The sequence below is a fragment of the Cervus canadensis genome, chromosome 3, assembly GCF_019320065.1.
Source record: "Cervus canadensis isolate Bull #8, Minnesota chromosome 3, ASM1932006v1, whole genome shotgun sequence".
In the NCBI taxonomy this organism is placed as follows: Eukaryota; Metazoa; Chordata; class Mammalia; order Artiodactyla; family Cervidae; genus Cervus; species Cervus canadensis.
This window is the reverse complement of record NC_057388.1, coordinates 12088110-12109766: the sequence shown is the minus strand read 5'-3', so window position 1 is coordinate 12109766 and position 21657 is coordinate 12088110. Positions and strand designations below refer to the sequence as shown.

At 42.7% G+C, this 21657-nt stretch overlaps 1 protein-coding gene across 5 annotated transcripts in view; it reads right to left on the bottom strand.

The window, feature by feature from the left end:
* DYNC1I1 (dynein cytoplasmic 1 intermediate chain 1) overlaps positions 1-21657 on the bottom strand; it is a 370739-nt gene that overhangs the window by 110487 nt on the left and 238595 nt on the right. For all 5 annotated transcript variants that reach the window (XM_043462652.1, XM_043462651.1, XM_043462655.1 and 2 more), the window contains one exon: positions 20363-20488. In XM_043462652.1, the coding sequence (XP_043318587.1) occupies positions 20363-20488 (126 nt within the window). The remainder of the gene's footprint in view (positions 1-20362; positions 20489-21657) is intronic.

The window sequence follows — 21657 nt, the reverse complement described above, 5'->3', positions numbered from 1 at the left end:
TAACAGTTTTGCCAAGAGAATGCACTGGTCATAGCAAACACCCTCTTCCAACAACACAAGGGACAACTCTACACATGGACCCCAGATGGTCAATACCAAAATCAGACTGATTATATTCTTTGCAGCCAAAGATAGAGACGCTCCATACAGTCAGCAAAAACAAGACTGGGAGCTGACTGTGACTCAGGTCATGAGCTCCTTATTGCCAAATTCAGACTTAAGTTGAAGAAAGTAGGGAAAACCACTAGACCATTCAGGTATGACCTAAATCAAATCCCTTACAATTACACAGTGGAAGTGACAAATAAACTCAAGGGATTAGATCTGATAGAGTGCCTGAAGAAATATGGATGGAGGTTTGTAACACTGTATAGGAGGTGACGATCAAAACCATCCCCAAGAAAATGAAAAGCAATAATGGTTGTCTGAGGAGGCCTTACAACTAGCTGAAAAGAGAAGAGAAGCGAAAGGCAAAGGAGAAAAGGAAAGATATTCCCATCTGAATGCAGAGTTCCAAAGAATAGCAAGGAGAGATAACAAAGCCTTCCTCAGTGATCAATGCAAAGAAATAGAGGAAAACAACAGAATGGGAAAGACTAGAGATCTCTTCAAGAAAATTAGAGATACCAAGGGAACATTTCATGCAAAGATAGGCACAAGAAAGGACAGAAATGGTAGGGACCTAACAGAAGCAGAAGATGTTAAGAAGAGGTGGCAAGAATACACAGAAGGAATGTACAGAAAAGATCTTCATGACCCAGATAATCACGATGGTGTGGTCACTCACCTGCAGCCAGACATCCTGGAATGAGAAGTCAAGTGGGCCTTAGGAAGCATCACTCTAAACAAAGCTAATGGAGGTGATGGAATTCCAGTTGAGCTATTTCAAATCCTAAAAGATGATGCTGTGAAAGTGCTGCACTCAGTAGACCAGCAAATTTGGAAAATTCAGCAGTGGCCACAGGGCTAGAAAAGATCAGTTTTCATTCCATTCCCAAAGAAAGGCAATGCCAAATAATGTTCAAACTACTGCACAATTGCACTCACCTCACATGCTAGAAAAGTAGTGCTCAAAATTCTCCAAGCCAGGCTTCAACTGTATGTGAACTGAGAACATCCAGAGGTTCAAGCTGGATTTAGAAAAGGCAGAGGAACCAGAGATCAAACTGCCAACATCCGCTGGAACATTGAAAAAGCAAGAGAATTCTAGAAAAACATCTGCTTCATTGACTATGCTAAAGCCGTTGACCGTGTGGATCACAACACGCTGTGGAAAATTCTTAAAGAGATGGGAATACCAGACCACCTTACCTGCCTCCTGCGAAACCTGTATGCAGGTTAAGAAGAGTTACAACAAGACATGGAAACATGGACTGGTTTCAAATTGGAAAAGGAGTACATCAAGGCTGTATACTGACGCACTGCTTATTTAACTTCTATGCAGTGTACATCATGCAAAATGCCAGACTGGATGAAGCACAAGCTGGAATCAAGACTGCTGGGAGAAATATTAACAACCTTGGATGTGCAGATGATACCACCCTTATGGCAGAAAGTGAAACAGAACTAAAGAGCCTCTTGATGAAGGTGAAAGAGGAGAGTGAAAATGTTGGCTTAAAACTCAACACTTAAAAAACTAAGATCATGGCATCCGGTCCCATCACTTCATGGCAAACAGATGGGAAAACAATGGAAACAATCACAGACTTTATTTTCTTGGTCTCCAAAATCACTGCAGATGATAACTGCAGCCATGAGATTAAAAGACACTTTCTCCTTGGAAGAAAAGGTATGATAAACCTAGAAAGCCTATTAAAAAGCAAGGACATTACTTTGCCAACAAAGGTCCCTATAGTCAAAACTATGGTGTTTCCAGTAGTTATGTATGGATTTGAGAGTTGGATCATAAAGAAGGCTGAGTACCAAAGAATTGATACTTTTGAACTGTGGTGTTGGAGAAGACTCTTGAGAGTGCCTTGGCCTGCAAGGAGATCAAACCAGTCAGTCCTAATGGAAATCAATCCTGGATACTAATTGGAAGGACTGATGCTGAAGCTGTAGCTCCAATACTTTGGATACCTGATGCAAAGAGCTGACTCATTAGAAAAGACACTGATGCAGACAAAGATTGAAGGCAGGAAAAGGGGACGACATAGGACGAGATGGCTGGATGGCATCCCTGACTCAATGAACATGAGTTTCAGCAAGCTCTGGAAGATGCTGAAGGACCGGCAAGACTGATGTGCTGCAGTTCATGGGATCACAAAGCGTTTAACACAACTCAATGACTGAACAACAAGAGTCAGAAAGTGTTACAGCTTGGTAGCAATAATGCCTTTCACACGGTATATACAAGGTACTGTGGAAAGTTCTGTCTGTGTCTATATTAGCCAAGTCAAATGCAGAGTTGAAGAAAATGGGTCAAAAGTTCCCTTTAAAAAAAATCAAACTACTTTTTTTCAAGGCAATCAGACCAAGAAGGCAATAAAAGAGTTTCCTTTTCCTGTATAATTTGAATAAACTACGTCAGTTTTGCACACATTCACATCCCTTCTTCCAAAATGTACACAATGGCTATATAGCTAGCTACAAGTTGTCACACATCTGGAAGACTATTTTAAAACACATTCAAAATGTTTTCACTACAGGATGCCAAGCATCTGGCAATACAAACTTCTCTTAGAAATTTTTCTTCTATAGAATTCAGTCCTGTGTAGAGAGTCGTTGTTCCAGATTTTGAACTGCATGTTTTATTTGTGGAATTGATATACATATATATGTATGCAAAATACATATACTTGCAAAATACACATATATGCAAAATACATACATATGCAAAGGCAAGGTTTTCCTTGTGATTTTGATTTAGGTAGGCTTAGCTTAATGATGTTAACAGAGTTGCCATTGATTTTTGCATGACTTGCACTCCTCGCTAGCTGTGTCCTCCCCGGCCCCCAAAAAGCCCTTCAGTGGCCTCTATTGGTCAGTCCCTCCCCAGGAACGTTCTCTCCCAAAAGAACAGCCCTCACTCACTTGTCTAAATAGTAACTGACTTTATTGGTTTCATTCCTCAGCAAGGATGAGGAAAAGCGAGGCTTCTAGCTTTGCCCGTCTAATAGGAACCAGCCTTAGGAATACCTGTGGTTCACCAACCATCCCCAAACCATTTGCAGGATCCTGAGGTAGGAGGTAGGTATTCTTCATGTGAGGTCGCCTCCCTCCTTGGGTGAGCCAGCTCAGATTTCCAGAGGCCTTTTCCACAAACTAACCTAACCATTCCTACCACCGCTCCACTTTCAACCTTTCACACCAAGCCTTAAGTCGGGTGAGAGCACGGGGGGTGGGGTGGGTGGTGGTGTTCTGGGTAAAATATGCACCAATTATTTCAGCTCTGTAGATTGTGAAGACCTCAGATCACACCTTCTTGCTTGTGACCCAGGAGAAGAGCAGCAAACTCACAGGCAGGGCACAGACCATATTCATCCTTGTGGCCTTGGCACCGAGCATGGTGCTGGGCATGGTAAGTGTCTACTGAATTGTTCTGGATAAAAATGCAGACTGCCCCAGCATTGAAGTAAAGATGACTGCGTTTCAAAACTTGAAATCAAATCAAGCAGGTAGTCAGGTTTGAACCTAAGCAGCATTCACCATGGCATTAGTTATGCCATGAATAGCAGACTAAAAGGACGGGTCCACCAGAGCTACCTGGCATTAGGGTGTCACTGGTAAAACATAAAGACTAGGTGTAAGGAAGTCTGGAGGCCCCGTGGGGTACCAGCTTACCTTATTTAGGATTCTTTGACACAAAGAATACACACCTTGGGGGGAAGATCATTCCGTCTCCTTCTTCATGGAACATGCCTTGACCTGACTGGCTTCAGTTCTAGAGGTCCCTGGGCTGCTCGCGGCTCTGGAGCTCAGCTGCAGCCATAGAAACTTGCACGTGGTTGTTAAGCTCACTTTGAAGGGTGTGAGGACATCCCTGAGGGATCTGACGGGCTCAGGGTGTAGGGGAAGGCGGGGGACCTCAGTGCTGGAGTTCCAGCAAGCTGCCTGCGGTGTCGCAGGCAGTCCTTGCAACCTTATTTACACACAGGCTTGCGACCTCCTCTAGAAGCTTGCAGGAAAAAAATGGGAGACTCTGAAGAACTCAAGAAATCTTAAATCACAGATGGGATAAGAATTACAGAAATATAGTTTATACTGTAAACAAGACCTCATATAACCAGTCTGGTGTGGCCTAGGAAAACCTGGACTTGATAGATAGGTAGGTAGATGAAATTAAAACACAGAAATAGGGAAAATGAATTTGGTAACATCAAGCAATGTAACATATTGACACTTTATAATATATTTAATAGCATAAAATATTGTTACTGCACTTTAAAATATTCTAAATCAAGTATGTAAGTTTCATGTTCCTCTGAGCTGAAAACAGACCTGAGAAAAAAGTAGAAAGGCTTCTTAAAGGATTAATAATTCCCATGTGAGGAATGTATTTTAACTCAGAATTCCTCAAGGAAAACCAGCCTTCTCTGTCGATTTTACAAATAACAGCCATTGCTGGCTAATATTTCTAACCTTTAGTCAGTTTTCTGTTGATGAAAAATCAGAATCAGGGATTATTACTTTTACAAAGAATGTTTAGACATCCCAGTGACATGATCACTATATAAAATAAAATTCAAATTATCTCAGTTTAAACACTGACTTTGACAGTTAGTAAAATCATTTAATTTTCTGCTATGGAAACTATTTTAATAATTTTAACCACTTCTTAGATGATATCAATTCTTTGAGATGAAGTACGACGGAGAATGAAAATAATCTTTGTAAGTTGAGCTCCATTGCAAAAAAAAAAGAATGATTTCCATTCTTCAGTAGGAATATTAACGGATAACCTTTCGAGTGCCTTTCCTTGTATTTCTCTTCTTCCTCTGCATCCCCTGCTTTCTACAGCTCAAAGAAAGCCTAGCTCATGAAAACAGATTCTATTTAATGATCCCCTTCCCTCTGCCTTCTCCCATTCTCTTTCATTCACATTCCCAACTTTGCATCTCTGTTCTCATTTTCCTTTTTTCTTTCCGGGGAATGACCACCTCAAAGGATTAATTCAGAACATGCAGCAGAAAATGGTAACAAGAGTGGGCAAATCAGGATGTGGATTTAAAATCAAGAGGTATTTTAAAGGAGGAGAGTTACTCAAATTAAACATATGTTAAGAATATGGGTTTGTTGTTCATGGCATACCTGCTGCCTGTCATCCCACCCTCATCGGATCAGCCTTCAAGGGCAAAGCATTCCCTAGTGGAATAATAAATAGAGCGGCTGGAGTGGATATGAATCTGAGCAGCCCAGCAAGCTGCCTGTCCTCTTGGTCTGACTCCACTGTTGGAACACAGGTGGTCACTGAACCAGATCAACTAGTGAAATGGATCGTGGCCCCTCAGGCTCACTGCCAGAGAGAGAGAGGGAACAGAATTCAGGCTCCAAGTAATCAGGCTCTGGGAATAAAAAATTCTAATACAGGTCTTACTGAGCTTTTATACCAAACTGTTTTAACTGACGCTGCCTGTTTTCCAAGGCATCATCTTTCCTACCTTGATGCAAGTGAACTAGGCAAAAATCCACTGGTCTTTTAAAAAAATATGCTAGTAAGATCCTTAACAGCTGACCTGCCATCAATCGAGGGGTGTGGCAAATTTACTCTGTAGGTAAAAATACAAAGAATTGCCCTATTTCTGCACTTTCATTCTTCCCAATGTACTATATTTTGCAGCTCTCTGCTGTCTCAGAATTATGCTCCCAAACATTATTGATATGAACTAGTCAAACCTATACTCATTAAAGGTTTCTAGGGGAACCTACATAGAATAGCAATACATGATTTATTTGTTCATTTATATCCTTCCTTGCTTTAGAGGGGTTTTGAAGGTGAGAGCAGTGATATAAGGTATTTATGGGTTGAATTCATTCCACTGATAAGAAGGATTCAATAGTCTTGGGTCTCTCTGGAGAAGTTTCCATGCTATGGACAACTTATCCATAAGCGTTTTGAGGGAAGTACTTTTAACTTGGTTTTGAAATAATATGGGTCTGCGAAGCTCAAGGGACTCCTTTCCCATTTATTTTGACATTATTCCTAGAACATGAGACCTACCTAGCTAGCCGTGATATTATTACAGACTAATAGAAGCTAACTGGTTTCCCTTTATTCAGTGAAAATAATCCTTGCTAATAAATGAATAGTGTGGGGGAATCGTTTCTAAGTCCCTCAAGGATTTCATAAATGTCCATTTATAAACCATCATACACAAATAACAGAAACTTCTTAACTCTTCATCAAAGAAGTCAGGCCCCCAGTGTTTGTTTACAAGTTCAGGTTATCACATACAGAAATGAAAATACATTAACACCAAGACTAACAATGCCCCATATCAGCAGATATTATATCAGAGGACTTGACATATATATATACATACATACATACATATATATATATATATATATATATATATGAAGATTCCTCTTTCTCCAAGTTGGTGATGTTTTATAGAACTTGGCTCAAACGTCCCTCATACAAAGGGGAGAACATACTGTAATGTTCTAAAGGCAGGAGTTTTGTGTTCAGCCTGTCTCTGCAACTTTCATTATTCAAAGTGGAAAATCAGGTGAAATCCAGTTCTGAAATTTAGCAAGTCCTCACCTCACAAGGTGACCAAGGATATTAAAGAAAATGCCAAGAAACAGGTAGAGGCATCACTCAAAAGTGCGGCTTGGCAGGAGCGGGGGTGTAGAACGCAGGTACAAGCAGGTTGGCGGGGCGCAGGTAGCACTTCCCTAAGCACCTTCCTCCAAGGGAAGCCTTTTCAAGAGTTTCAGTGACAGTGGGTTGACACATGTTGTCAATGCCTCTGACGACATGATGTGAAAGGAAGCAGGTGAGGATGAAGATGGAAAGACACACGAGAAGGTGTGGGGGTGGGCAGACAGCATTGTACTTTCCTACTCCCAAAGCAACCCAAAGGTGCTGCCCTACTCTGGGGCTTGCTCCCTTTGACATTCCAAGGTGATTCTGTCTGTGATGAGCAGTCCTTTAGGATGGAATATTATTCTGCTGCAGAACTGGCCAGAGAGGAGGTGGTTTGCCCCGGACAGGAGCATGAGCCATGTTCGACAAGGCAAGATGATGACTGGGCAGGGGAAAAGGGAACCATTCAAGAGAATTCAGGCATTGAAAAGGCAGCTGGTCCAGAAAACCATGAAGGTTTCATCAAACCCTGAGGTTCTACAGTTCTATATATGAATAGGTCCTATGGAAAAAACATTAATTCATATGAGAAATAAAAAGCTTCCTTGGTGGCTCAGATGGTGAAGAATCTACCTACAATGCAGGAGACCTGGGTTAGATACCTGGGTCAAGAAGATTCCCTGGAGAAGGAAATGGCAACCCACTCCAGTATTTTCACCTGGAGAATCCCATGGACAGAGGAGCCTGGTGGGCTACAGTCCACGGGGTCTCAGAGTCAGACACGACTGAGTAACTAACACTTTCACATGAGTAACAAATGCCCAAAAAACAAAACAAAAAGCAAAAATCAATCCTTTCCCCACACAACACAGCAGAATATGGTTAGTCTATCTTAGAATGCTAATTGGACTTAGCTGGGGTTTGCCTTTCCATTTATTTAAAAAAAAAATGATTAGACGATGAAACAAAAATACAACCCCTGGTTACAAATATTAAGTGGGTGTGGATGTAGAACTCTGGATCAGTAGTTGAGATTGGCTAATACAATGTCTCTGCTGCTAAAACTAAATCAAATTAATTACAGAAATCTCCCTGAGCCCACAAAAACTCTGCTCACAGTACCTGACCACGCTCCCTCACATTCTTGTATGTGTGTACACTCTGTGGCTAAAGGAGCACATTTGCTTTGATTGTGGAGCTCTTTCCAGACCTTAAGAGCTGCAATTCTAATTTTTACACTGAGAAAATGCTCAAAATGTGTTCCCTTCTGGGGGAGTGAAACACTGTGCCTCTTTCAAGAGGCAAGCCCTTAGAAGCCCATCACCTGTTGTTCGAAACCTTCAGGCTCCATTTTTGTAGCATCTTTGTCCTGTATTTTCTGAAAGGCTTTGAGCTCTTGGACGAACATTCTTCTAGTGGCAATTTTAACACAGCTGAATGCTTTCATTTGTGCTGCAGGTAGCACACACAATAATAGGCATCATTCAATGAATACTGTTCCCATACAGAAGTTCTCTTCCAAGAGTCATTTGCCAGCTGCCCCGCTGTGGGATCAGAGGGTGGGACACTTTTGATTTTAGACATATGGAAGGGGACAGTAGGAGCTGGGCTTTTAGCGACAGAGCTTTCTGGGGCCCTGGGGTAAGTGTTATACTTCTCTTGCCAGAGAACAATGACAGCATGCCACCTCACTATTCACACAGAGCCTCACTGAGATTATGAACCACACACATGGCAAAATACTTCACTAAAATGTAGACCAAGAGCACTTTCCTTCAGAAGTATATTCACTGGAAGGGCAGGGGCTGAAGCTCCAACATTTTGGCCAACTGATGCAGAGAGTCGACTCATCAGAAAAGACCCTAATGCTGGGAAAGATTGAAGACAACAGGAGAAGTGGGTGGCAGAGGGTGAGATGGTTGGATAGAATCACTGACTCAATGGACATGAGTCTGAGCAAACTCCAGGCGACAGTGAAGGACAGGGGCACCTGGCATGCTGCCGTCCATGAGATCGTGAAGGGTGGAACACGGCTTAGTGACTGAACAACAACAAGTTCTGGAAGAAAAGCTGAATAAGCCAAAGGGAAAGCCTTGGGTATAAGCTGCTTATCTGCTATTGTTAGCGAGGTGAGGGGATCCTGGTCATACTTTCTGGGCTCTAAGGACATTTTGGCCCCTCTTCCATCATGCTCCAGAATTACTTTTTCCATTCCACCCCCCCCCCCGCCCCCCCGATGCTGCCTCTGTAACACAACCACTCTACGTAGTTTATCTCAGGAAATGACAATTGGCTGTCGAATCCCATACAAATTGATTGGATATGACAGCCTAAAAGAACAAATATTCTGCAGAGAAGAAAGTTTTTACTTAGACTCTTGTATTTTCGATCCCTTTTTAAAATCCCTTCTTGCTTAATTTTATTATTTCAATTAGATCATTTAAAAAATCAACACATCACATGCCAACCTCCCCTAAGAGCAATCATAAGATTTGATGATTTTTCTGATACACAGGCTAGGGTTTCAAATTTGCATTATTTTATCTACCAAATTAACTCTGAATTCTAAACCAAACTAATGCTGCCATGTGTTTTTAAACATCTCTAATCCAAACCATCTGGAGAGGCATGGCTTTGCAACAGCAACCCTTCCAGGACACTCTGTGGATTCTGTCACTGCTTGAGGTTTTGGCAAGCCATCAGCATTACTGTAATTCTCTTTTATGAAATATAGCTTTTGACTAGGATTTGAGAGTCTTGGGTGTGTGCATGCAGGCACTTGGGTACACTTTTGCTCTTGTCCCTTTCTTTTTTCAGCAGATCATATTTACAACAAACTTAAAGAAATAAAGGTCTCTGTTGTATACAAAGGATAAAATTAATTTCAACTACTCAACTTTATCTTAAGTTGTTAAGAAACACACCTCTCTGTACATAGGTGCTGGAAATACTTTTTAGACAAGTTAAAAGCAGCAGACATATCAACTTTAAAGAGCAGAAACTACCAAAAGTATAAAGTGATTATGGCAATAATGATTTGTAGATTTAACATATGAACTCAGTACATTTAAGAGGAGATCATAACTAAAAATCAACTAAGCTAAATCTTTGCCTGAGAAAGCAACATCTTGTTTAGTTCTTTGGCTACTAGGGAACATATTTAAAAAGTATAAATAAAAACAAAATCAGATATGAGCATGCTAAAAGCAAACTGTGGACCACTTGTCACAACAAAGGCTAAAAGAACTTTCCCTGGGGCTTCTCTGGTGGTTCAAAGGTCAAGAATCCGCCTGTCAATATGGGAGACATGGGTTCTATCCCTGATCTTGGAGGATCCCAATGCTGTGGAGCAACTAAGCCCGTGTACCACAACTACTGAACCTGTGCTCAAGAGCCCAGGAGCCGCAACTACTGAAATCCCTGCACCCTAGCGCCTGCGGTCTGCAACAAGAGAAGCCACTGCAATGAGAAGTCTGCGTACCACGACTAGAGAGCAGCCCATAGAGCAACGAAGACCCAGCACAGCCAAATAAATAAGTAAAAAACTTTCCCTGGAAGTAAGGGTGCTGAGTCTTCTTCCACAAATTCTTTGATAATAATGCTTTTAGATAATCTCAAAACTTAATTAAAAAAATGGACAGGTCCCCTTTTTTTTTGCTAAGAGCCACTGCCCAAAATAAATTATAATAATGATGTGACTGTTGGGGAATGTGACTATACCTGTATTTATTCCACCCCTTTCATCCAACAGTATAAGGCAACCTAAAGACATAAACAAACGGGAAGGTTTCACTGAAGCTCGTAAAGGGGGAAGATGTCTATCCTTTAGACACAGATGGTCTGAAGTCCAGACTAAGTCTGTGTTTAGAACATAAGGACGCCAAAGCAATGCAGAGGCACTGCCTCAGAGGTGGTCGCAGCCCAGAACACTCTTGCGGGGGCCGGGGGGGGGGGGCACTAACATGGTCTGGGACCTCATCACAATCCATCTCTGGCTGCTGTTTCCTTTCCTGCAGTGACATCCTCCACCCCCACACCTCTGAGGGAGAGGGGTGCCTCTCTGAGACTTCTCTTTCCTTTGAGACCACCTGGTATAATTTCAACCTGCTTCTGCCTGTATTAAAATACTGTAGGATAAAGGAAAAGCACAATCTGAGATTTTGGAGAATGGATGCCCCAACCAGGGGGACTGGAGCCCAAGTCTTTAGGAGACATAGCTCTTAATAGAGATGTTAATCTGGTCTCAGATGAAAGTAGAACATGGGTCAGTCTCAGGATCCTTATTCTCACTCCAGGGTCTACAGAGTGAGCTCAGTGTGGCAAAGGGCCAGCACATGTCTACAGAAATCAGTGTAGCCACATGACCTATGGTGGGCTTCTTTACTAGTGGTAAGAACCTGCCTGCCAATGCAGGAGACACAGGTTCGATCCCTGGGTTGGGAAGATCCCCTGGAGGAGGGAATGGCAACCCACCCCAATATTCTTGCCTGGAGAATCCTATGGACAGAGGAGCCTGGAGGGATATAGGCCATGGGGTTGCAAAGAGTTGGACCTGACTACACACACACACAAACTATAGTAGAGACCAGTGGGCACTCTTATGAAGCCTGTGCCTGAGGCAATCCGTGTAATTAAGCCATGAAAACTGAGGCATCTGCACCTATCTGTATATGGGGGAAGCAGACTAGCAGGGCTTCTAATGTAGCCATGTGTCACAACACAACAGTACCAGTTATCCAAACACTGAGATAACTTTGTACTTGTTAGAAAAATGCTCTTCCCCACATCCTCCCAGTGCTCCCCTGCTACCGGACCCCTGCACCCTCCCTCTTGCACCCTTCAGTCATGACCTCCCCCATTCAGCACCTAAAGGTGAGATGCTTAACACAAAGGGGACCCTAATCCATGCTCTCTGGACGGTACCATACAGATAGTTACATACTTAGAATTTCAGTCCTGCATAGTAGACAACTGACATTCACAGGTCACTTTGGTGCCTAATGGTGAATGCTTTATACATACTGCCTCCCACCCTTGCATGCTCAGTTGTGTCTGATTCTTTGCAACCCTACGGACTGCAGCCTGCCAGGCTCCTCTGTCCATGGGATTCTTTCAGCAACAGTCCTAGAGTGAGTTGCCAGGCCCTCTTCCAGGGGATCTTCCGGACCCAGGGATCAAACCCAGGTCTCCTGATTGCAGGCAGATTCTTCACCGCTGAGCCTCCAGGGAAGCCCCGACTGTCTCCTGTGCTACACTCAGCCACTCAGACATGTCCGACTATCTGCAACCCATGGACTGTAGCCCACCAGGCCCCTCTCTCCAGGGGATTCTCCAGGCAAGAACACTGGAGTGGGCTGCCATGCCCGCCTCTAGGGGATCTTCTCAACTCAGGAATCGAACCCTTATCTCTGGCATCTCCTGCATTGTAGGTAGTTTCTTTACCCACTGAGCCACCTGGGAAGCCCCAGCTGTCTCCTAGGACTCAGTAACTGGGAAGGTAGAACTCTGTAACTGCCTCAGGTTTCCCCTTCATTTGGCTCTTGTAAATAAAAAGCACACATAGGGATCTAATGAGAGGAGATGGCCAGGTGATGGGAATTAGGGCAAGGCGGGGACTGGGGCCAGCTGAAGAGTTCCTGTGGGGAGGGGATGGCCTCTTCTCGGCTCTAGCCTATTGTTGCTGTGAGGATCTGGCCATAGTGGGTACCCTGTAAGTGCATGAATAAAGGAATGGATGAATATGTAAGGTGAGATTTCTCTGCAAAATACTCAAGTAAGGAAAATAAGAATACCAAAGTTTAAGCTTCCTTCCATGAGATGGACTATCATGCAGTAATAGAGAAACAACCAAATTTAAAGAGAATGCTTTTGTCTCTTCAAAGCATGTTCACCTATTGCTATGGGATTATGTTCTCCTAAAAGTATGTTGGAGTCCTAAAACTCAGAGTGATGTTATCTGGAGATGGGTGCTTTGGGAGGTAATTAGGTTTAAATGAGGTCATGATGGGGAGGCCCTCATCATGGTATTAAAATATGAGAAAAGCTCGCTCACACTCTCTCTCTATGTGAAGACGGACCTAAAAGGCAGTCACCTGTAAGTTAGGGAGAGTCCTCACCAGAAACCTTAATGGCTAGCACCTTGATCTTAAACTTACCAGCTCCAGAACTGTGAGAAAATTGTTTTCTGCTTTTTAAGCCACCCAGTCTGTGATACATTATTATGACAGCCTGAACACACCAACACACCTATTATCTCCTTTGTGTGTATGCTCGGTCATGTTCAACTCTTTGCGACCGTGTGGACTGTAGCCCGCCAGGCTCCTCTGTCCATGGGATTCTCCAGGCAAGAATACTGGGGTGGGTTGCCATTTCCTTTTCCATATTATCTCATTTATCCTCACAATAATCCCAAGAGGTAAACAGATGCCCACTGGCATTCAAGCCAGACTCCTGATAACACTCATTAGACCAAATTCTTTGGACCTCTGTGAATGGCCAGGGGGCAGGGTGGTGAGGACAAGCGGAGTTATAGGCTGAAAAGCTCACTCATGCTGTTTCCTGGCGCTCACTGCACAGCACCAATGATTCTTGGGCAATTCCTTGATGAAGCCCAACTGCAGAAAGCCCAGTTCAGACCATTTTAGCACAGTGCATGGCAAGATGAGAGAAGGGCATTTAGGGGACTGAATGAAATCTTCAACACTGAGTTCTACGCCTCCAATCTATGTGCACATCAATGGGGCAGAGCAAACGTTAAGAAGTCTTAGGTAGCTTTGTAATAGTATTAAATGTCAGCTTGATTACTTGCAATATGCCATGACAAGACAAAGGAAACAATTTAAAAATAAGTTGTTCAAAGATGGACTCTCTTTTAAGCATCCCCTGCATGTAATAATAGCTCGCTTGGTCACTTGTCAGGTACTCAGCACCTTCAACGCTATTTTCAGATGAAGAATCGCCCCTGATACTATCTGTTATAATCCTGCCGATAACTAATAATCTCCCTAGATATATCCTAATGATCAGCTTTGCTTCCTCTTATGTTAATTTTTAGAGAAGATTCTAGAAAGCAGGCAGATAAAGAGTGAAAGCTGGCAAGGCAGTTTCTCTGCTGCCAGCTTCCTGGGCTGAAACAGAAAAAGAAAAGTTCCTGCTGTTCGATTTAATAAGAATCAATGTCTAGCTCAAGCCTCTCTCGTTGGACCAGTCATACTCAATTGGCATAAAAGAAGAGTTTCCAAGTGTCTGCATTTCATTTCAGCACGTACATGTAAATTCCCGTGTGAAAGTTGCTCAGTCACATCTGACTCTTTACAACTCCATGCAGTCCATGGAATTCTCCAGGCCAGAATACTGGAGCGAGTAGCCTTTCCCTTCTCCAGGGGATCTTCCCAACCTAGGGATCGAACCCAGGTCTTCAACATTGCAGGCAGATTCTTTACCAGCTGAACCACTAGGGAAGCCCAAGAATAGTGGAGTGGGTAGTCTATCCCTTCTCCAGGGGATCTTCCTGACCCAGGAATCGAACTGGGGTCTCCTGCATTGCAGGCGGATTCTAACCAACTGAGCTATCACCGTGTGCTTTTTCCTAAAGACACAAAATAGCACTGCTGTGCTGCTGCTGTTCTTGTCTGATCCTTACAACCTGAATCTTTTATGTAAAAGTTTAATTCTACCTTTGTGTCACATGGATTCCTTAATTACCCATAATTATGTACTTCGAAATGCATCTCACATCTGTACAACCAACAATGCTGGTTTGTTCTTTGGGGTCTCTCCACCCAGCATTGCCTTTGAAAACTGGGTCTTACATTCGTCAGCACGTCCTTGTCGATGGAGTTCATTCTCCAGTCACTAACCAATTAATATGTGCCCTCACTTTGTCATCCCGGGAATTCATATTGAATACATAACCCTAGTTGTCAAATAAACTTTTTTTTTTTAATTTATTGGGATATAGCTGTTTTCTATTCATTCATCCCTGCTCTTTTCTCACCTTTACAGAGTAACAGGGCTTTCCTGGTGGCTCGGGGGGAAAGAGTCTGCTTGCTAATGGAGGAGATACAGATTCCATCCCTGGGTCAGGAAGATCCCCTGGAGGAGGCAACGGCAATCCACTCCAGTATTCTTGCCTGGGCAATCCCATGGACAGAGGAGCCTGGAAAGCTACAGTCCATGACGTCACAAAAGAGTTAGACGTGACTTAGTGACTAAAGAACAACAACCGAGCAACAACTACTTTCCGCATTAAAAAGCTTAGAAAATGACTTAAAAAAAAAAATCAGTCAGGCCATAAGGAAGTTACCCTCCCTTAATTAAAAAAGAATCCTTAAGTCAAATTCTAACACTTTTCTGGTCATAAAATACCTTGGGAAATTCTTTTAAATTAATGTATATCTTTGTTTCCATAGCTGTTTTGTTATTTAGATTACATGCCACCATCTGGGCTAGGGAAGGGACAAAAAGTGATGGGAGAAGAAATCAAGTTTATTGCAGTAAACCTCACAGCTCCACCAGAGCTGGAGGAAGTCTCCTTTCTCTGACATGGCAACAAGGCCTCACCAACCGCCCCGTGGTCACTCGGCAGTGTGGTCAGCCAGGAACAGCGCTGCCTGTCCACTGTGTCCACTCCCCCACCAGCAGCCCACGTTCCCATCACTCCTCCCAGGGAGGTCTGCCGCAACCTCAGGCAGAACCAGACGCTGAATGGCTAAAGTTGTCACTGCAATCTTACCTGTAATCTTTATAGAACCTTAATGAGAAGAGAAGATGCGGAAAAAGTCAGCCGAGGATTTTAAACATGGGCACAAATGAGGTTAGTTGGTATGAACCCCACTTCACATTCTGCTTCCCCCTCCAACCCCCAAGTCAGGAGCGATTTGGGTCTATGTCCATTTCAGGTCATTGTCAGATAATCCTCAAGAAGAGAATGCCAAGGACAAAGAAACCAAATCGGGAAAAAAATAAAAGTAAAAATAAAAACCTCTGACAAAGCCAAGCCTCTAAATATAGCTTTTCCACTTTCCTCAATGCAGCTAATTCTAAGATATGTATTTCTGATTCTATTCATTCTGTTTTAAAAGAGAAAGACCACACCAGGGTAAGCAACGCAGGGTGGTCAGATGCATAATCTAATGACAGTGTGGGGAAGCCACTACAGAAGACAGCGGGAGCGCTCGCTGCCAGATGGTGTGGTGGGGACCAGGGACTGATTTCTATGCAGAGTCCACTGATATTTTCCAAGTACGGATGCCTGTTCTCGAAATGAAAATAGAAAATGCAGAACCAGAGCCCATGCTAAAAATTCAGTTTAGTAAAGACAGAATACTGCCCACGAAAGTAGAGGGTATTTGGCCTTGCTATTTTCAGAGAGAAAGGAGCCTTCCTCCTGCAATCTTTTTACCATTAGGATAAAAGCCTGTCAGTCTTTGCAAAGGAACACTGAACTGATGTCTACATCTTGTGCATGTATTTTCTAGTGCCCCAAATGATGTTTTTCTGAGTCATAGGATTTGTTTGCGACTCTATACGCTTGCCAAAAACATGGAGAATCGTGAGAGATCAGCAAAAAATGGCCAACTAATGCAATTATTCCAAACTGATAAAAGTACAATCATAAGGCACTCGCAGCTCCTCCCAACCCTCAGCCCCCTTTCTTATTAAGCAAACTGATTTTGAAATTACTAGAACATCATAGAAGAATGTGGGAACCTACCCAATTTCAGTGAGTGTGTGTCTAGAGAGGACCAGCTGTAGTAAATAAGCTCTACTAATGATTAGAAGGGGTGTAACAAAGACAGTGAGAGGTCAGTGAGTGGAGGTTTTGGTTTCTCCCATGTCTCATCCCTGGGCTGGGAAGATCCCATGGAGAAGGGAATGGCTACCCATTCCAATATTCTAGCCTGGAAAATTATGGACAGAGGAGCCCAGTGGGCTACAGTCTACGGGGTTGCAAAGAATCGGACACAACTGAGTGGCTAACACTTCTACACGTCACTATTTTTAGTTCTGTGGCCACTCCAAATTCCCCCTGAACTACCCTGGCTACTTCACGGTAACCAAACTGTCCTGTTACTTCTTCCCTCCACCTCACCTCCAGCCACTAAGTCATGCACACCTTCCCTGGTGTCCAAGTTAACCCTGCTTTGGTCTCCCAACAGCTCAGGCATACTCAGGATCACGGCACTTCTGTTTTCTTTCTGCAACCACTGTTACTTACTTGGTGGTGATTCAAACTTCATTGAGATCAACTATGGCAAGCTGGGTCACTATCCCAAGAGCAATGGTACTGTCCACTGCATGCTGTGTCAGGTCCCCTCCTGGAAAAACAACTCTTGCTCTTCTGACCACCACAGAAGCAGATCCCAGCAACGAGTGAGCCAGAGGGAATAAGTGTGTGTGGGAGAGGGGGACGTGGTAAGAAGGGGCAGGGAGTTGGGTAGGAAATTTCTCAAATAGGGTCAGGTGGCAGGGCATCAGAGGAGCAAAAGCAAGAAATTCCACTCTAGTTTGGGTCAAAGGGGAAAAATGAATGATGGGCATACATTCAAATGAAGAAGTCAACTAGTCTCATCACTGATCACCCTCTTTATTCATCTCTCCTCTACATGGCAGGAGTTTTCAACTATTGCTGCATATTCAACTCACTTGGAAGCTCTCAAAAATGACTAGACTACACCCCAGACTAATAGTTAAATCAGTAGACTGTTCTTTTACATATGTCACATAACCCCAAAGTTTCAGAGGATTAGAATTCTCCCCTTCTCAGTAAGAGTGGTAGGTAAAGCTAAGCACCCGGACCAGTTTCCGGTCACCAGATGAAATGAAGGTAACAGTAGGAATTTGGGGAATATAGAGATATTTTAGTCAACATCTTTGGTAGGATATTCAGAGTACTTTTGACTTAAAAAAAATCAAGAGTATATGTTATTCTAAAACACATCTATTGGAGCATTTAAGGGGACAACTAAAAATAAGATTATGAAGGCACTTGGTGAAGGTTTCAGTAAATCAGAATCTCTGGGTGATACACAGGCATCAGGAGGTCTTAGAGTTGCCCAGGTGATTGTAATGATTAATAGAAAACACATCTCTGTCCTATTTTTTTTTCTCTATTCACTCCTGCATGGTGTTAACTGGCTGAATTCCTGATAAGAGCAGCAGAAGGCAATACACAGGCTTCAGGGCAAGAAGGCGCTGACTTCAAACCTGGCTTTGCCATTTACAGGCGTCATCCCAAGTTCATGGGCTCTCTGAGCCACGGTTTCACATCTAAGGAGTGACAGGAGCTTACGCCAATGAATGAAAAAGAAGATTCTCAAAACGTATTCATCTCTTTTTTTATTTTCATAGATCAATGTCACATGTCCTCAAATTATTGCTTTTTTATTCTCACCTCTAAGGAAAGCTACCGATGTCCAATAATTTCAAAGTTGACCACTCTAGGTATACTTGCTTATTGGCCCAAAGTGATCTGAAACCAGCAGGACTTTAGAAGTTGTGAAGGGCATTAGGTTCCTGGATTGATCTGAGGTGAAATCCAAGTATGATGGCTAATTTTATGGGTCAGCTTGGCTAGGCTATGGTACCTAGTTTTTTTTGTCAAATATAAGTTTAAACGTTGGTGTGAAGGTATTTTTTTAGATGTGATTAACATTTAAATCAGTAGATTGTTCTTTTGCACATGCCACTTAACCTCAAAGTTTAAAAGTATTAGAATTCTTCCTTTTCTCAGTGAGAATGCTAGGTAGGGTTTAGAACTCCCATTCTGCTTCTGGTCACCGGATGAAGTGAAGATAGTAGTAGGAATTTGGGGGAATACAGAAATACTTTAGTCAGCATCTTTTAGTAGGATATTAAGAGCACTTCTAACTTGAAAAAAACCAAGAGCATATCTTCTTCTAGAACACATACATCGGAGCATTTAAAAAGCAAGTGAAAATAAGGTTAAAGGCATTCTGCTGAAGCTTTTTGTAACCGATCCCAAAGATAGCAGGAGATGAAAAGAAAGGATGTTCTTTTCAGTCAATGCTAGGATTAACCATTGTGTCAGAAAACACAATTTGAAAATTTGAAAATTCCAGTTAATTCCTAAACCTTCTGGAATTTGTGTCTTCACTCAACTTATTAGATCCTACTGACCTGTTACTATGCAACATTGTGAATGTCAAGCACATTCTCAAATTGTTATTGTCACAGGCGACCTACTGCTAGTTAATAATAAAAATTTTTTTAATGATGATAAACATTTTGTACATTGACCAATATAGTGTGTCACTTCTTAAAGTTAAAAAAATTCTGTATATGATTTATACACTATTCAAAATACTTCAAATGGTGCTGTTTTTCAAAAAAAAAAATGTGCTTCTGTTTATCCCATAATCCTTTTAGTATTTTCTCGGTAATTCAGCAAAACTCTTTAAACTGAATAAAATTAGGATTTTGTGCTTCTATGTTTACAGAAAGAGCATATCAGACTGACAAATTTGATAATCTTAAAAAGAAAGAAAGAAAGAAAAAACTGTTCTCATTTCAAAGGTTCAAAAAATAAAGGTTATTTACTATGCAGACCAGGACTTCTTGTTGTTTTTAAGATAGCAAATTAGAAAAACATGGTCAGAGTTAGAGGTTACTCAATCAGGTTGAAGCTAGGACCTTTATGCCAGCAGTCCTTGTTCCTCAAATTATATCTGATAATGTTCTAAAGTCTAAACATATTTTAGTTCAAAACGATACTCAGCTCATAGATATAAAATGGCACTAAGCTTTCAAATATCAACAGGTTTACCCACTCTCTTCAACTGATGGATTTGTTTTCAGAGTAATCTGCCACTCAGGACCTCTGAACTGTAATTTCTGAGGGACTGAAACTTTGAGCTAGGTTTGTTTGCATTTTCCTGTGCATAATCATAGGAGAGGGGCATTAATACAGGCTTGGTATATTGGCCACTACCAAGGCCTATTATTTCAGCGGAGCCATGGCAACAGGACAATTGTTACATAATTTCAGCCTGAATTGTGTCCAATGGGAGAGTGGACCTATGTGTCAGCAGACACAAGCAGTAAAACATCCCAAACTAGCTGCAAACCAGAAACAGTATCTATATTTCTCCACAATTCAAGAAAGCGGGTGATAAACCTTCCCCTATACTGGCTACCAAAGTATTATTATCTGTGAAGTAAGATGGTGCCCGGCAACTTAAAACTGGTGAAATCGCATTGAACTGCTGCATTTCAGAGAGAGGAGGGAACTTGAAATGCTATTGCTCTGAGGATGTCCACGTGGGTGGGCAAACATATGTTCCTGCTAAGCAGAGGAAGTGGTACACCCGGATTTCTTCCTAAGTGCGAGGCCTTTATAAACTCATCCTCATGGCGCTGTTTTAAATAGAAAGAAAATGACACGCAGTCCCCACACAGGCTTCCTAACTGTTTGGAGAGGGTGGCCACTTTCCCAAAACATTGGGTTACTGTGGGGGAATTTTCCAAAATTGTCAACAATTCCATTTTTAAACTCAGTGCTGCTTCTCCACATGAAACAGATGCAAGGCGGCAGGAGCTGTATTTGGTCTCAAAGGAGATGTCAGTTATTTTTACCATGCTGACTCCTACCTGACAGTGGAAGACGTACTCTGGTGTGGTTTTCTTAAACTTCATGTTCCAAACCAAGGCTACTCCATCCGGTTCATGGGGAGCATCTTCGTTGTTGTTGTAGGAAGCGACCATCAGCTCAGGGTACTAAATGGAAGAAGTCACAGACAGGATGGGTTACGCCAAGATGACAACACAAGGGAAAGATTCTTATTCCGACAGACGCACGCTGTATTACACACGTGAAATGGTACTTTCTTTTTATGCTGTGGCATACTCAATACCGGGGTTTCCCTGGTAGCTCAGCTGGTAAAGAGTCTGCCTGCAATGCAGGAGACCCCGGTTTGATTCCCGGGTCAGGAAGATCTCCTGGAGGAGGGATAGGCTACCCACTCCAGTATTCTTGGGCTTCCCTGGTGGCTCAGCTGGTAAAGAATCTGCCTGCAATGTTGAAGACCTGGGTTCGATCCCTAGGTTGGGAAAATCCCCTGGAGGAGGGCATGGCAACCCACTCCAATATTGTTGACCTGGAGAATCCCATGGACAGAGGAACTTGACCTACAGTTGATGGGATCACAGAGAGTTGGACACGACCAAGTTATTTCAGCACAGCACAGCACAGCACACACTTAGTACCAACTTTGTGTCTCAGCCCACTGCAATCTAGTTTCCACCCGCAACGTTCCACATGCGCTTGTCACAGTCACCAGGAACTACCCAGCGACACACACCGCTGAGCCTCTCTGTGGCATCTGACATTTGGGCTGCTTCCTCCTTTCTCCTGTGTTGGCTTCCATGACACCTTTCTCTCCCACTCTTCCGAACCACTGTTTTTAGCCTCTACAGTTCCTTCTGTTACCTATGGGGGACTGGGGCTGTTTTCTGTTCTCTTGCTGGTCTCTTTTTACACATTCTTCCCTGGTGATCTCTTCAATAGCTTTAATTAGCATTCATATACTGACAATGTTCAAATATTTATCTCTGGGCTTGCTCTCTAAGGTGCACATTTTACAGCTACTGGAGATTTCTTAAGGCTGTCCCTGGACACATCAGACGCAATGCACAGGAAAATGAATGAGCTTGTTGCCTTCTACAAAAACCTACTACTCTTCCAACGTTTCAACATTCATCTCATTAGGACTTTGTACTGACTGTCTGGACCAGACACTCCATTTTTACTCCTCCCTCTTTCTTCTCTACATGCTGATTCAGTACTTCCTCAGTACCTTTCAAATGCATGCTTCTTTCTATCCTCAAGGTTAGAGGCTCCTAAATGAATTTCTTGTCTGGATGAAGACAACACTATTTTAAATGAC